The 16752-nt window shown below is 39.1% G+C and overlaps 1 protein-coding gene across 5 annotated transcripts in view; it reads left to right on the plus strand.

Annotated features, from left to right (window-relative positions):
• Positions 1-16752, plus strand: part of lss (lanosterol synthase (2,3-oxidosqualene-lanosterol cyclase)) — a 139135-nt gene that overhangs the window by 30966 nt on the left and 91417 nt on the right. For all 5 annotated transcript variants that reach the window (XR_014741562.1, XR_014741561.1, XM_084688225.1 and 2 more), the window contains exon 2: positions 2135-2300. Coding sequence is in view for 3 of the 5 variants with exons in the window: in XM_084688225.1 (XP_084544351.1) it covers positions 2135-2300 (166 nt within the window). In the remaining 2 variants the exon portion in view is untranslated. The remainder of the gene's footprint in view (positions 1-2134; positions 2301-16752) is intronic.

Raw genomic sequence — 16752 nt, forward strand, 5'->3', positions numbered from 1 at the left:
AAATGAATACCCTTCCCCATGTATATATATTTTTTAAAGTGCATTGCCTACAATTCTATATTTATTTATGAAAATGTGCACATTTAGGACATAGTTTCGGGGGCTACATTGATTATTTGAATTCACATCTAAAGGAATAGTGTAATTTCTCAAAGACAGGGACTGCCTGCATTGTGACCATGTCATTTATGTTATTTCATATTTTATTGTATAGTTTATTTTAATTCTATTTCATTTAGTATTGCTAGTTATGCACCCTTAGTATATTTAGTCCTCATATTTACATTTTAGATTCCTATATGTTTAATGTTTGCACCTTCCTGCCAAAGCAAATTCCTTGTCTGTGCAAACTTTCATGGCGAATAAAACCCATTCTGATCTATCAGAAAAACAGCGACTCATGCTTTTATGAGGGTACTCGTTTCATTTGCTTACACATTTAGCTCAGTATCAAGTTACTTACTGTCTTACTTACTTAATGCTTGGCTGCTGGTCTAGTTTTCTCTGCTTATTAGGTAACCTCAAATCCGCCATTACTCAACTTCATCTTCAACAAGTTAACTAACGTTACTTTCTTTGCACTCAACTGACTGACGAAAAAGTGTTGGGTAACCATGACGACGCAGAACAACGCAAGGTGGATTCAAACGAAATCACACAAGTGTACAATTAGGAGGGGGGATTCACACGTGTTTTTCTTAACAAACGGAAATAACTTGAAAATAAATGAGACATATCAAGAGACTGATCCATTGACAGGGTTCATAAAAGGAGAACGTATATTTTACATATTTTCTGCTGTGTATTGGCATGGCCGCGGGAAATAGGGGTGCTGAGGGTGCTGTAGCACGCCCTGACAGCACGAGAATTTAAAATTATGACTTCCACCACCATGGCACAGCTCCGTAGTAGCAGACTGGCCATCGGGAGCACCGGGAGAAGAATGGAAACGATGAACGATGGAAAACCAGGCTAAGAAACGTAGAGTGGGGCTGAAAAATTAAGAGACAAAGAAATCACCTCCACTAAACAAGGTTTTACCAATAGAAAAACTGCAGTTTATTTTACATAAAGCTAACTATTTTGCACTCAAATAAAGGCCAAAACATTTGGCTCGCGCGCTATGCGCGCTCGCACTAACAATAGAATTCCCAAATTTGCATCACGTCAAACACAGAAAATGCTTGCATTAGCAGGGCAGCTGTGGTGGCGTATATGGGGGCCAGTTCTGGTGGGCCGGTCTGGATCAAAGTCCAGGGCCCATTTTTACTCCCAGAACATCCCTGCCGCTTTGCAACATTAAGCCAACCCCCAGCACCCCCCTGATAAAATAAGTTTGCGCGGCTATGCGGGGGACAAATTTGTATTTTCTCAATATTGGGGGACACACAACCCCTTCAAAGAATGCGTGGTTACGCCCTTGGAAACAGGGTTTTCTTCCAATTTCCCTTAGTGCAAGAGGTAATGGTAATAGGCTTTGTTGCAGTCTCACATAGTTGAAACAGTTAAAATGAAGAAATTGGGCAATCCTGTGTGAAAATGGTCTTAACCTATATTACTTTAACTTAAACTTCCCCACAAGTTTTTTCCTCTGGTGATATTTTTAAACATTTACTCACATCGCATTTCATAATACATTTTGAAACAAGCAGATTCTAACAACATTGGCTGCGTTTCCCAGATTTGTTAAGAAGAGCTTCTTAATACAATATTGACAATATTGGCAAGCAGACCCTTTACTCTTGTGCTTCAGGTGCAAAATCTGATAAGGTAGCAAACCATCACTACATTGACGATTGCATTTGACAATTAGCTGAGAGACTGCGTGGACCGGTGATTTGTAAATTGCTTAACTATCTGAATTATTGTATTGATTTGTAAATTATTTAATAAAATATAAATTTGCTAGATGGACCTATTCAGTTATCAGTTTTGTATTTTATGCACAATTGTTAGATTTAATCCTCTAACCACAGCTACGCCAATTAGACATTCTAATATATTTTGTACTTTCTAAAATGCAATTTAACCAATTCAACTTTCTTTCAACTCCAAAAACAGTAATTCTCTGTTTGTTGTTTAAATATTACTAGCATACATAACACTGTTCTTACATTCACTTTACCCTGCCAAGGTGCCTGCGGAGACGGGGGGGTCCTTATAAGACCAAACCTGAAACAGAGCTATGGCGGTGGAGACTAAGGAATGTGGAGGGAAGGCAGACCTGGCACTATGTGGAGGACGACATTCCTGACAGACAACAGAACATGCTGGAAGCCCATTCTCTGGGTTTAGTAACGGTACAAATATATCCTATGGACAACCGCTAGAATTGGGCATGAGCATCTTAGCTAAACCATTAATAGTTTTTGTCATACTTTCATTTTAGCCTGCATCCACAGACTAAATTGAATGAATAGGCTAATTTCGGGAATTGCATTGTGCACAGGATGAATTTTCTCAGTGTTCTTAGTAAACAGCGAATGCATCTTTTCGGAAGATGCGATTTGCACCAACAACTTAACACATAACATGAACCCTAATCGGGCCAGGTACAATCGGGCCAGGTACAGTACAAACATACTGAGTGATAAAACACATGCTAGGATAAGTCAAGAAAGTAGGATCCCGAAATTTGATCGAGTGAGAATATTATTTTCATGTTCTTTTCTTCACAGCGCCGAAAGAACCGGTGTTCAGTGCTTCTAATGTTTAACACAAAAACAATCACACCTATCTTAAGGCATGAAATGGTCTAAAATCTTTGAAGCTGAATATCTGGGCTAGAGCTTTCCAGGTTTACCAACATTCAGTTACATGTATCCTTCTATCAACTATTTTCAGATTTTAATGTATGACACATCATTTGAAAGCTTACAATCTGCACTTTCCTGTGTTGGGGGTAACGCATTAACGCGTTACTGTAATCAGATTACATTTGTCTGTAATGCAGACATGCGATCTGCATTTCGGGAGGAGAAAAAAACAACAAATCAAATCTCCCTTTACAGTACGTGTGTTTGCGTAACACTCGTCACATGACTTAGCCCCAGTTCAAGAGGCAAAACAAGAATGGCAGACGTCTTTTGAGGGATGGAAGTATGCACAGGGGCGCCGTATAGAGGGGAAAAGTTTGAACAATTCTAAAGGCCCCTGACTGACAGGGGCCCCAAAAAGGTAAAACCTAATATGAAATTACATTATATTATATATCATTTAACCATCATCATTGAGTATGGTAATGGTAGAATTCAAGTGGCACTGTGTAGATCTGAATAGTCAAGATGGCGGTTTCAATACAATTTATTTAGTTTGTACAAACAATTTTAATAGAGCACTCTGGACCCGTCATAGCGAAAGACATGCAGATGTAACCTACAGGTTGTTCGAGAGAGGAGTGAAGAACTATCACACATGCACTGCCTTATATGAACTTAGAACAAAGGATCTCTAGATGTTCAATCAATCAATACAAGAGTCTCTATGATTGGCCAGCACTACTCAGTGACAGTTTGACATACCAAGTGTCCCACAGTTCTGGAGACGGTTAATCATACACAATCAGGATGTCTGACTTGGCCATCTCCTTGGCCAAAAGGTTAGGTCAGCTCGCTCAACTGATAACCATCTCCCCAACCCCCAGACCCAACTAAGACCCTCTGGCTTTTAGTAAGGTGTCATAAAACAACACCATAAATACCTTAAAACAATCTGAGTGTCCCTTCTACAGAGTAAACCACACTACAGAGCCTCAGTTCCTCACATATATATATATATATATATAACATACATATATATATATATATATATATATAACATACATATATATATATATATATATATATATATAACATACATATATATATATATATAACATACATATATATATATATATATATATATATATATATATATAACATACATATATATATATATATATATAACATACATATATATATATATATATATATAACATACATATATATATATATATATATATATAACATACATATATATATATATATATATATGTATGTTATATATATATATATATATATATATATGTATGTTATATATATATATATATATGTATGTTATATATATATATATATATGTATGTTATATATATATATATATATATATATATGTATGTTATATATATATATATATATATATATATATATATATATATATGTATGTTATATATATATATATATATATATGTATGTTATATATATATATATATATGTATGTTATATATATATATATATATATATATATGTATGTTATATATATATATATATATGTATGTTATATATATATATATATATATATGTATGTTATATATATATATATATATATATGTATGTTATATATATATATATATATGTATGTTATATATATGTATGTATGTATGTATGTATGTATGTATGTATGTATGTATATGTATATGTATATGTATATGTATATATGTATATATGTATATATGTATATATGTATGTTATATATATATATATATGTATATATGTGTATATATATGTATATATATGTGTATATATATATATATGTTATATATATCGGTTGAACCGAAAACACAAAGCTTGCATTAACCATAGATGTCTGCCAAAGCTGATATCAAACTTTTATCCCCGAACTGTTATATAGTGGGTTAAGCAAGGGGAGTTTCTATAGCCTAATATAGGGATATGAATAAGGGCCTGTGCCCCAGTAAGCTACAGTTTTATGTCTAACAGCACCACAGACTTAACAGTTAATGCCAGACAACTAGCAACTTTCACTCTGATCGAACTAGAACACATAGGCCTAGTTTAAGAAACATGTATATAGTTTAACGGATTAAACGGCTTGGTAGTCAAAGCTAGGTAGACCCAGAGCCATATAAAAAGAGAGTTGGGACACCATAGACTTCCATTGTAATCGAAGAAGGCAGAAGTAAGCGTGTCATTTGCAACCTATAGTTACTTATACAATAATAGGCTCACATAAACTGACAACATAAGTTATAGGCTATGACTTACAGTTCTCAAAGACGCACACACGCAATCTCAATTGCGTTGTCAAACGCGTGCCCTTGCAATTCTCCGACATGCACTCTAACAATCACTGCTGATACGACGACCAAAAATGTTGTACAGCCTGATATCTGACACCGTGGCGGCAGAAATTTTGCCATAGAGGAAACACTGCACTATATATTATCATTCCAGGTTAAGGATACCAATGGAGGCTGCGTTGGAAATTCTATTAGCATTTCTACAGGTGTATTTGTGCACGTCAGGCTGGCCCTTGCAGCGGAATGACAGTTCAGTGGCCACTCTGTCCATTCGCGCACCTCACAGTTGGGTATTGTTCAGACAAGAAGACACGCTTATCAACTCGATTACTATTGATCAAAACAGAACGAGGGTTCGGCTGTAGCCTGCTTGAAACATGCTGTTGAGAACATATTCGCTGACATGCATTCCACCCGTTTTTTTTCTTTTCATTGCAGACTTTTTTTTGCCTTTGGCGCTCGGGATGTGTCATTGGCGCTCAGGAAAACGGCTTTGGTGCGTGCCAAAATTTTCTCTATGCAGGAAAAACCCTGCTAAAAGGGTGTACTTAACTTGAAATAGGCCTAACTGGATGATAATGTCCATATAACAAGTTCAGATGGAACCCAATTTAAATTGTGAGGGAGTTTTATTCACTCACTAACTATACTGCTGTATAATAAACATCCACAAAATTTGACTTGTTATGGAATATAAAATACATTTAAGACATGTTGTCTCATAGCCTACTACGATATCCTGCTCCATAATATTCAAATTTCACTCAAACATACTTTAGATACTTAAGCAACCACAGATTTACCTTAATGTTGAACAATAAAGTTTCTATTTGGTCTAACCCAGTCAGCTGCTCGCTTCTTTAGCGAGTGTTGTCCGCCATATATTACCGGAGCGAACGCTGCTGCTGCTACCGCTAACGCTGCTAACTCTGCTGCTAGCTGTGTGCTTTGCTTGCATGTGATAGTTTAGGCTGGAAGTACTCAGGTGATAACTAAATTCAGCCTGACAATCAGTACACACAGCCTTACTTTTGTCAACCAAGCCGTCTCGCAACTTTTTTGAAATGGAACTTCCCATCTAAAAACCCTCTCTCCATCATTCAACTACTGTCGACAGTCGAAGTCATGTGACGACAGGTGATTTCCAGGGTCAAAATGAAACCTGCGTTAACGGCACAATTTATTTTTGTTGCGTTAAAGTGAGATTGCGTTAACACCTTCAAATATAATAATACAATTAATGATCTCTTTGTTTTTACTTGTGTTTGGCAATAAAAGTTAAATATCCCCATTGTCATTGACCAAAAAGTAAACGTCCAGATTGACCGACAACCCCCCTGTATTGGCATGAAATGGTTTGTTCCTGCCTTAGCGCACTTATCACTGAGGCTGTGTCTACTACCGCGCACTTTACGAAGTACACTGCAATACAGTGCACTGCAAAACAGTGCACTTACATATTCAGTGAACTCCGTCGCTGATAAGTGCTGTCTGAAATGGAACACTTACGTTAAACACTTGGCGGAAGTGACAGACGCAAATCTGCTCGGGACACCCGCAAAACCTGCCAAAATGAACGCGCTTCTCCACCCCAAGTGGAAAAAGCTGCCGAAAAGACTCCTCCTCTTTCGCTATGTAGCCAAGATGGCATCCGTTTAGGGTGAGTAGTATCCATTGTTGTACACTGTTTTTTTGGACCGTTTACAGTGAGCCATCCGGGTACTTTCAGTGCACTGAACTCTGCCGGTTTTGTGAGTGAAGCGCCCTAAGCACTGAAAGTCAGTGCTCGAAGTGCACAAGTGCGCGGTAGTAGACACAGCCTGACTGTGTTTACTTGAAGTCAGTAGACACGCTAGTCGCCAGAAATAGTGATCACAATGTCGCCTAGTTAACATTAGGGGTGTAACAATATATCGTGGAACAATATATTGCAATATAAAATGTTTACAATATGTATTACAGAGTCATGGCAAGATTTTTACAATATGTCATCTGTTTGAACCTATTGGTTGAGCTACCAGTGCGCGACCTACTCTGCTCCTGTGTCGTGTGCATTCATTGCATTCACAGAAATCGCTTGAACTGAGATAACTAACTTGTATGTACAACAAAGACAATTATTGAAGATGTTTAATGTTTTGGAAATAATTCAATCTGTTAATTGAATTTCAGTTTCATAAAAAATGTTGTTCAAAATATAGTGATACGTATTGTATTGTACACCCAGTATCATGGTAGGTATTGTATCGTGAGCTGGGCTTTCAAAAAATGTCAGAGAAAAAAGAGAGAGAGGAAAGACAAAGGAGAGGTTTTCAATCTGTAACCCAGTTTTTCACCAAAAAAAAGGTGGGTAGCCAGTAGTCTGTGGTATTAACCTGTTGGCTTAATGTCCATAGTGAAATAAGATAGCTAAAGACTAGTGCTGTCAAACGATTAAAATATTTAATCGCGATTAATCGCATTAATGTCATAGTTAACTCGCGATTAATCACAATTAATCGCACATTTTTATCTATTCTAAATGTCCCTGATTTCTTTTTGTCCCAATCTTTTTTCAAATTTTAATGGTCTTATCAACATAGAAAAGTGGTTCGGATTGCTTTGTGCAAATATTTTTTTTATTGAAAACAACATTGCAATCGCCTGGCTTTGACGAGGGGGCAGAGAATTTGCATCAGCTGTGTGCTTGGCCATCAAGTGGTATTTCAGACTGGACGTGCTGCGATGATAGCTCAGTTTACAACGACAAAACACACAGATCACTGGTCTTGTCAATAGAACCATTTGGCAACTTTTTAAAAGCAAACTTTCCATTCAGAATCTTATTGGCATCCATTTCGGCATCTCGCGCTCGTCATCCACTCAAAACGTAACGTTAGCCTACTACCAGAGAATGTCTAATATCCGTAAACGGGCTCTGCTACTACTCTTTAGCCAGCTCGCAAGCCAAACGAGTGTTTGGCGTGCCTGTTGTTTTGTTTCCGGTCTAGCTAGATCCGGTGTGGTGTTGTAGTTTTTCTAACGTTGGTAGTTGTTGCAACAGCATGTGAAAAAAACTACAAAGTTTGCTAGGCCAAAAAGAGCGTTAATCGCGCGATAAAATAATTGACGCCGTTAATTTGGGTTTGCGTTAACGCCGTTAATAACGCGTTAAACTGACAGCACTACTAAAGACTAGTATTAGCCTACATTTCATCAACATTTAATCAGTACAGGGAAACGTTTAGCAAGATATTTATATGTAGTTGTCCCGACTCCCTGCCTCTTTTAGCAGACTTAACAACAGATGAGTCATCAGCATCCCAGTCTCCCCCATAACTGTACCCCTCCCTGTCCCAGGTGAGCAACATTGTGTTAACGACGTGCCAGTTAGCATCATTCCAGGGAGTTTGTGGGGATTTCTCTCTCTGTCGCTCTTTTTACCATAACAAAAAATACATATTTATTAATGACAGAAATTCAAACTAATGATTTTGTCACATAATGATGATTATGAAATTTTAAAAAATCCTCACAGTGAGTAGCTTACCTTAGCCTGCATGTAAATTACAGACAATATAAAAATAATCCAGTTTGATACATTCATTTAGATTGAATTATGGCCGTTAAATGACATCTATAGATACAGTTTACTTTATTATTCCCATCATGAAGGGCAATTTATTTGAGAAGCTTGCACACACACACCAAAAAATCTATTGGATCTAATGTATGTAATCAAGTGGTGGTGATACACATGGTATGTAATTTGGGTCAATGTTCTGTAGTGTTAGTGTCATTTATTGGTATATGGCATAGTTTTATATAAACTGTATATATCACAGTATATATACAGTGGGGCAAAAAAGTATTTAGTCAGCCACCAATTGTTCACGTTCTCCCACTTAAAAAGATGATAGAGGCCTGTAATTTTCATCATAGGTATACCTCAACTATGAGAGACAAAATGAGAAAAAAAATCCAGAAAATCACATTGTAGGATTTTTAATGAATAAATTGGTAAATTCCTTGGTAAAATAAGTATTTGTTCACCTACAAACAAGCAAGATTTCTGGCTCTCACAGACCTGTAATTTCTTCTTTAAAAGGCTCCTCTGTCCTCCACTCGTTACCTGTATTAATGGGATCTGTTTATACTCGTTATCAGAATAAAATACACCTGTCCACAACCTCAAACAGTCACACTCCAAACTCCACTATGGCCAAGACCAAAAAGCTGTCAAAGGACACCAGGAACAAAACTGTAGCACTGCACCAGGCTGGGAAGACTGAATCTGCTGTAAGCAGCTTGGTGTGAAGAAATCATCTGTGGGAGCAATTATTAGAAAATGGAAGACATACAAGACCACAGATAGTCTCCCTCGATCTGGTGCTCCACGCAAGATCTCACCCCGTGGGGTCAAAATGATCACAAGAACGGTGAACAAAAATCCCAGAACCACACGGGGGGACCTAGTGAATTACCTGCATGTCCAGGACTGTCCGAAGTTTGCTAGAGAGCATTTGGATGATCCAGAAGAGGATTGGGAGAATGTCATATGGCCAGATGAAACCAAAATATAACTTTTTGGGAAAAACTCATCTCGTCGTGTTTGGAGGAGAAAGAATGGCGAGTTGCATCCAAAGAACACCATACCTACTGTGAAGCATGGGGGTGGAAACATCATGCTTTGGGGCCTTTTTTCTGCAAGAGGACCAGGACGACTGATCCGTGTAAAGGAAAGAATGAATGGGGCCATGTATCGTGAGGTTTTGAGTGAAAACCTCCTTCCATCAGCAAGGGCATTGAAGATGAAACGTGGCTGGGTCTTTCAGCATGACAATGATCCCAAACACAACACCCGGGCAACGAAGTAGTGGCTTCGTAAGAAGCATTTCAAGGTCCTGGAGTGGCCTAGCTAGTCTCCAGATCTCAACCCCATAGAAAATCTGTGGAGGGAGTTGAAAGTCTGTGTTGCCCAGCGACAGCACGAAAACATCACTGCTCTAGAGGAGATCTGCATGGAGGAATGGAGCCAAAATACCAGCAACAGAGTATGAAAAGCTTGTTAAGACTTACAGAAAACATTTGACCTCTGTCATTGCCAACAAAGGGTATATAACAAAGTATTGAGATGAACTTTTGTTGTTGACCAAATACTTATTTTCCATCATAATTTGCAAAAAGAATCTTAAAAAATCAGACTGATTTTCTGAGAAAGTTGTTTTCTGGATTTTGTCTCTCAGAGTTGAGGTATACCTATGATGAAAATTACAGGCCTCTCTCATCTTTTTAAGTGGGAGAACTTGCACAATTGGTGGATGACTAAATACTTTTTTGCCCCACTGTATGTATCACATGCATTGTATACAGCCTACAGAGCCAGGGCTCTCTCAGGTAGAGCTAGAAGGAGGAAAAAGTGTGAAAGCACAGGAAAAAAGGAAAGAAAGTTACAGTGATGATAAGGATGAGAGATGCATTATGGAAGGAGACTTAACTCATGAAAAGGATGTTGACCCAGGTTTGCGGCCGGCAGATTTGACTGACAGGGACAGGGAGGCTTTTGTGAGGGCACTGGCCAGCAGAGATGATGACAGTGTTTCCCACACAGACTAATTTGTGGCGGTGCGCCACAGAATCAACACCTACCACATTGCGTTTCGTTGTATATATTTTTTTTTTACGTTATCTAAAACACGCAGCGTATTCGTTCAGCTGCATTTCCTTTCCCTGCTCTCCCTCTGTCACTCACGCGTCTCTCACATACACACACACACACACACACACACAGAGAGTCACATATGGGGAGTGACAAGTGCCCTTGCACACCAGAACAACATACAACCGTCGCTACGCCTGACAATCACGGACGCCGCTACGCCAAGCATCTGTAATCACGGACGACGCTACGCCAAGTGTCTGCAATCACGGACGCCGCTACGACATGAGTCTGACATGACGTGGATAGCTAGGAAGATAAGCAGCTAGCTCACCATTATACCATGCCGGTATTATCATCTAGTGAGACCGGAAGTGACCAAGTAAGACGATCCTTCGAAGTCAAGTTTTTTCTGTTGTCAATTTTGTCAATTAAAAGTTGTAACTGCCAAAACGTTTCACCCATTTGTTTTTACTTCGTAACTAGTTTTAAAAGCTTTCAGCAAACTGTGCAACTGGCTGGCTAGGCAGGCTAGCACTAGCTGTCTTGTGTCACGTGGCACGGTTCAAATTGAGGCGAAAAAGACGCCGACTTTGTATGGAAGTCCGCATGCAATGTGGACAAAGCTTTTTGAAGCAACAAGCTATTTGACACAATTGTCTCGAAAAAGTCTCGCTTTTTCGAAGCGTTCGATACATCTTCTCCATAGGGACATCTGCTGGTCAGTTTATGGTATGGCGACTGTATCAAGCGATGGAAGGACTCAAGTGACGTCAAGTCCTCGAGACGTCAGTCTCATAATCGTCATTGACAACTTGATAAATTAAGGTTATGTGACAAATGTTTCGATTTGCAAGTGTCAAAAATATGTTATCATATATCTTGTTGTATTATAAACAACGTAACGTCTTTGCTACTTTACGTTTATGATATTTATTTTTAGGTTCTAACATTAATTACACATTCTTCAACTGAGTATGGCCTCGTGGCAAGAGCGCAACCCCTCACTCAAATGGATATATTACTAGATGATAATGTAAGCTTGCGGTTAAGGTTTTGGAACATGCTTTTGCAACCGGGAAAGGGATGGCCACATTTGAAGGCTGGTAAAACTAGAGAAAGATGTAGGCTTTGTGCTTGTGTACACCTGCTATCTCATATTTGTATCTAGCTCTGGCAATCTATCTGTATCTCTGGTTCTGTCATTGAATGTAGTGTCCTTAAATAGGCCAATGTCTCTTTATAACCTACGAATATTAGTGATGTCTGATGTCTTGTAAGCGTTTGAAAAAAAAACGCCGTTGTCTCAGCTGCTCGTGACGTCACTTCGACTCGGATCACGTCGTTTTTGGCCCTTTGAAGCTACGCTCGACACGTTTGTATCGGTACAAATTGTTTCGAAAGGTCGATACCGCTTCGTGAGCACGGTATGGAGCGTAACATCACTACTGCAATCATGGAGACTGCTACGCCAAGCGTCTGCAATGATGGAAGCCGCTACGCCAAGCGTTTGCAATGATGGACGCCGCTACGCCAAGCGTCTGCAATCATGGACGCCGCTACGCCAAGCGCCTGCCATTATTGGTAAGTTAGATATGCTATTATGTGGTAAGTTGGCTATAACCGGTCTCAAGTAGGCTAGCCAGCTATCAATCGGAGAGAAAAAATGAGGCTACACAGAAAAAAGTAGCCTACATAATCAAGTGTGGCTATTTCAGCTAGCTAGTATTGGGCTGTATTGGCAGACCTGAATTAGAATCCGAAATTTGTGTTGTGTGTAAATATAGTTTTAGGCACGTTTTCATGTCATGTTTGATATGTATTAATTTCGTATTTTATGCATCACATTCTAGTAATGTTTTCAGTGTTGTAAAATGTATATTTGCTGGTTTGATAGCCTAGAGTTTTGTCGTGCAGAGGCCCAAAATGTGTTTACATATTCTCTTGTCTTGCAAAGGCGTATTTGGCCTACTGCAGCTACCGAGTACCGGTGATTTGTATGCGTTAGGCAAACGTTCTAGCTGGCGTCCCTATTTTAGTATGCAGGATGAATTAACAAAAACAGAAGCTAAACCGATCACAGAGTTTGATTAGCCTTCTATACTTGCTCATGTGCTCTAGGTTTATTTGCATTTAAAATACCTTTGTTATTGGTTGCTCTAAAGGTAGCGTTTGTTTCTGTATTGACTTTGTTACATTGTCATAATGTATTGATTTTCTTACTATTTTGATAATAAACGATGTTTTTGCATTTAAAGTTACTTGTCCTTGTGCCTGCTTTCAATGTTTGGACAATATAATTTGCTGGAGTCCTAAGTCACTATCAAGAGAGAGCCTTTTTATGTCCCTGACAAATAAGAGGTGAATATGAGTTGTATGTGCTGGTTTTAAAATGTAATACTATTTAATGTATTTTAAGTTGCTTTATTTGTCCAAAGTAAGATTGGTTTTCACCACCACTGTTCAACCATTTAGTCTGATTGTTAGCTGAGTTCCAGTTCAAGTCTTTTATTGTAAGATAAACATAACACAAGGTCAGACTGGGCCCTGAAATTCTTAAGGCCGATTTATACTTCTGCGTTTTTACGGACACGCACACAGGGAACGCCCTCTCTGTCAAGGAACTCCCTCTCAGTGCCCTCTCCGAACCCCTCGGAGAGCTTTATGTGCACCTCCTGATTTTCCTGACTATCCGTTGGTCAGTCCGTCATTTTACGAATACAAATATAAATTTGCTGACTTTTCGATAACCTAGCTAGCATCGCAGTGCAGCACCATCTACTGTTCTGGCGGTGAATTGCTTTCAGCACGCAGAGCCGTCGGAGTAATGTAAATTCAACCAATCCGTCCGACACCGTGTGTGCGTCTGTCCGTAACGGAGTCGGAGAAGTATAAATCGGCCTTTAGGACAAGACAATGCAAAGCAACCTGGCATAACATATAAGTACTCTGAACATAGATTACATCTATGATAACAAAATAAAAACTCCTAAATAACAATAATAAATTAATTAAATTTCTACGTAATAATATACAATACAGTATACTAAACCTGTAGTACACATAATAACCTATACTAACCGTTTAAACCTATGCTAACCTAAAGACAAGTGGGGTAACAATTAGTGCAATATTGCAATTTATAGTCAAGAACAAGCGGAGTTATTGTGCTTTGTAGATATAACGCTGCTACATGTAGCCAGCGGATTTTGTCTCAAAATGACATGAATGTTTTATGAAAAGTTTTGCTTTGCTGCTTTAGCTACTGAATTTCCATATCGAATGATGCTTGGCCCCTTTGATTGCTGCTTGCAGCTATATTTAACAATTATTATCATTGATTTATTTGTTGTTACTTTTAAAACACACAATAATAGCATTTATAGGCGTACAATTACTTGTGTAGGCATCATTATTTGAATAAAAAACAAGTCAAGAGTGATTATAGTGGTTTGATTCAATATTGAAGAATTACATGAATTCGAATATTTGGGTTTGGGTATGGTGTGCCGTGTTAGATGGGTCTTGATCTGGTCTGGGATCCCAAGAGGTATAGATGTACATTCATAGAATGGTCATATTTGAATGGAAAATTCATGAGTCATAAGCAGGCCCAAACGGAATACACGGGCGCAGAATTCCGGCCAAAACCCGCAGATTTTTAAGTAGAACGCATTGGTCTGAGGTAAAATGTGAATACACTTTTCAACTCATATTACGTCTCCATTATTAAAACGTTAGCCAAAAATGCTAGGAATTGAAAAAGAAATGTATCAACCCAAATTACAGCAAGAGACAGGGCCAGGGAGTTTTCAGCTTATCTTTATGAGGATGGATCAATTCTTTTTTGCAAAGTCTGTCAACATTCAATCGACCATATTTGCCGTCAAACTGTTGTGGAACATCTTCGGTCGCTCCGACATAAGAACAGGAAAGCTAGCGGAATTCCGCAGATTTTCAGTCTGAATAACCGCAGAAAATGTGAAAAAAATCTGCGTATTATGTTTGGGCCTGGTCATAAGTCTCTAAGACATTTTATTCATTGAGATTAGCAGACGCTTTTATACAAAGTGACATACAAATATGGGATTTAGTGCTAGTTGGCACAGCAAGTAAACAAACAATTTGGTGTAATTGAGAAGGATATCGATACACATTTGTACTTTTCTCCAAACTATCATATTCTTACTCAACATATCGATAACACAGGCCAACTGACAACTGGGACTGGGCTGTGAGTGTGAAGAAAGGCAAAAAAGAAATATAGATGCAAGCAGCAATGGAGGGGCCAAGCAGTCCAGAGCAGGACATGGCCTCCATAGCACTTGCGCAACAATTAAGTCACAATAACCTGTTGCACTCATGCAACACACCAAGTTTGGTTGAAATATCTGTTTGCGTTCCAAAGTACTGAGTGTTCAAAGTGTTTTTTCTGGTATAACACCACAGGCCTCCTCTGCTCCTCGTGGGAACGATGGAACCCAAGTTCGGTGACAATCGCACAAATGGTTGCTGAGTTACGCTCTCACGTGTCTTTTGCGGCTTCGCCGCCGCCTTTGATCAGCTTTACCGAACAAACGGTTTTGAAAATTGAAAATCCATCTGACACCTCTGTGAAGCTTGGTCTGAAGATCATCTGTGCAAAATTTAGTAAACATTGGACAACATTTGGGGCCTGCAAAAGGTTTTTACACTTTTCCATTAACGCCAAAATGGCAGCCGCGTCAATTCGGTTGTTAACCCGTTAATTAGTAGCGTCACATATGTGATCGTTCGAATGCGGGCCCCACAGAGTACCGTCATACATATGTGATTCTGAACATTCCAACCGACTATTTTCCGATAGACAAAAACTATATGACAAACGCTATAGTATGGCTTCAAAATTTACAATTAGGAGGCTAACAAGCACTACACCTACACTAGCAGGTAGTAGCATTGCTACGAGTGTTATGCTAGGTTGCTAGGTAACGGAAGCTAACTAAAGCTAGCTAGCTTTCGTTTCGAAAAAATAACTCACTCTGCTGGCAGCGTCGGTAATATTTAGAACTCACTCCTCTAAAGGTTAAGAAAATATTATCAATGGTCAAGCTTGATATCTCACAATACATCAACAGACAAAGAAATTACTTTATTAAGGTAAACACTTCAACAGCCAAAACATGCTTCCGGCCACGCCCTCTTTTAGTCACATGACACAAGTTTTGGAGGACATCCTTAGAATAAAGTTCCGGGTAGGCGTACCAGCTTTGGTGTCACTGCCTCAAATAACTTTTGAGATATGACTTTGAGATATAACTTTTGAGCAATTTTGCTGCTTGGCCCCTAATGACAGCTACAGTTAGGGTTGCCAACCTTCCCGATTTGTCCGGGACATCCTGATTTATGGGTGATATTGATTTGTCCCGTCCGGGACAGCTCCAGTCCCGTTTTCCAATCACAGCCTTGCCGGCCGGTATTCATATTCCGTGAACTGCGAACAGGTGCGCGTGTCAGAAGGGAGCGCGAGTGAATGGAAATATTAACGCGAAGGGCCTTGCATCACCAGTGCAGACCAGTGTTGCCACATTGGGCGGGTTCCCGCCCAATTGGGCTGCTTTTGATAATGCTGGGCGGGGCAAAATAGCCTTGGGCGGGTTGATCAAATTTGGGCGGGTTTCATTACAATTGGGCGCTTTTTTTAAAGACTGAAAACATTCAAACAAACTATTTGATTGGCATGTGTTATTGTTCAATCACTATTAGGAACTGAATACAGGAAGGGCAAGGGACAGAGGCTGATCTGTAGGGTAGGCCTACCTAGCATGAAGTTGCTTAAAGCAGATCGTAACTAACTTGGGTTTGCATTGGTTTTCGAAAAGTAAAAATATGCCGAAGTGGGGGAAGTATAAAAAGCTTTACAGAAAAGAGTGGGAGACGGATCCGGAGTTGAAAAAGTGGATCGAGTCTGTCCCACAAGATGAGTGTAAAGCCCGTTGCAAATATTGTAACACGGAGATCAGGGCTCAACTTAGCGATCTGAAAGATCATGCTTCCACAA

This window comes from Hypomesus nipponensis, chromosome 23 (assembly GCF_054491055.1).
Source record: "Hypomesus nipponensis isolate SF chromosome 23, ASM5449105v1, whole genome shotgun sequence".
Taxonomy (NCBI): Eukaryota; Metazoa; Chordata; class Actinopteri; order Osmeriformes; family Osmeridae; genus Hypomesus; species Hypomesus nipponensis.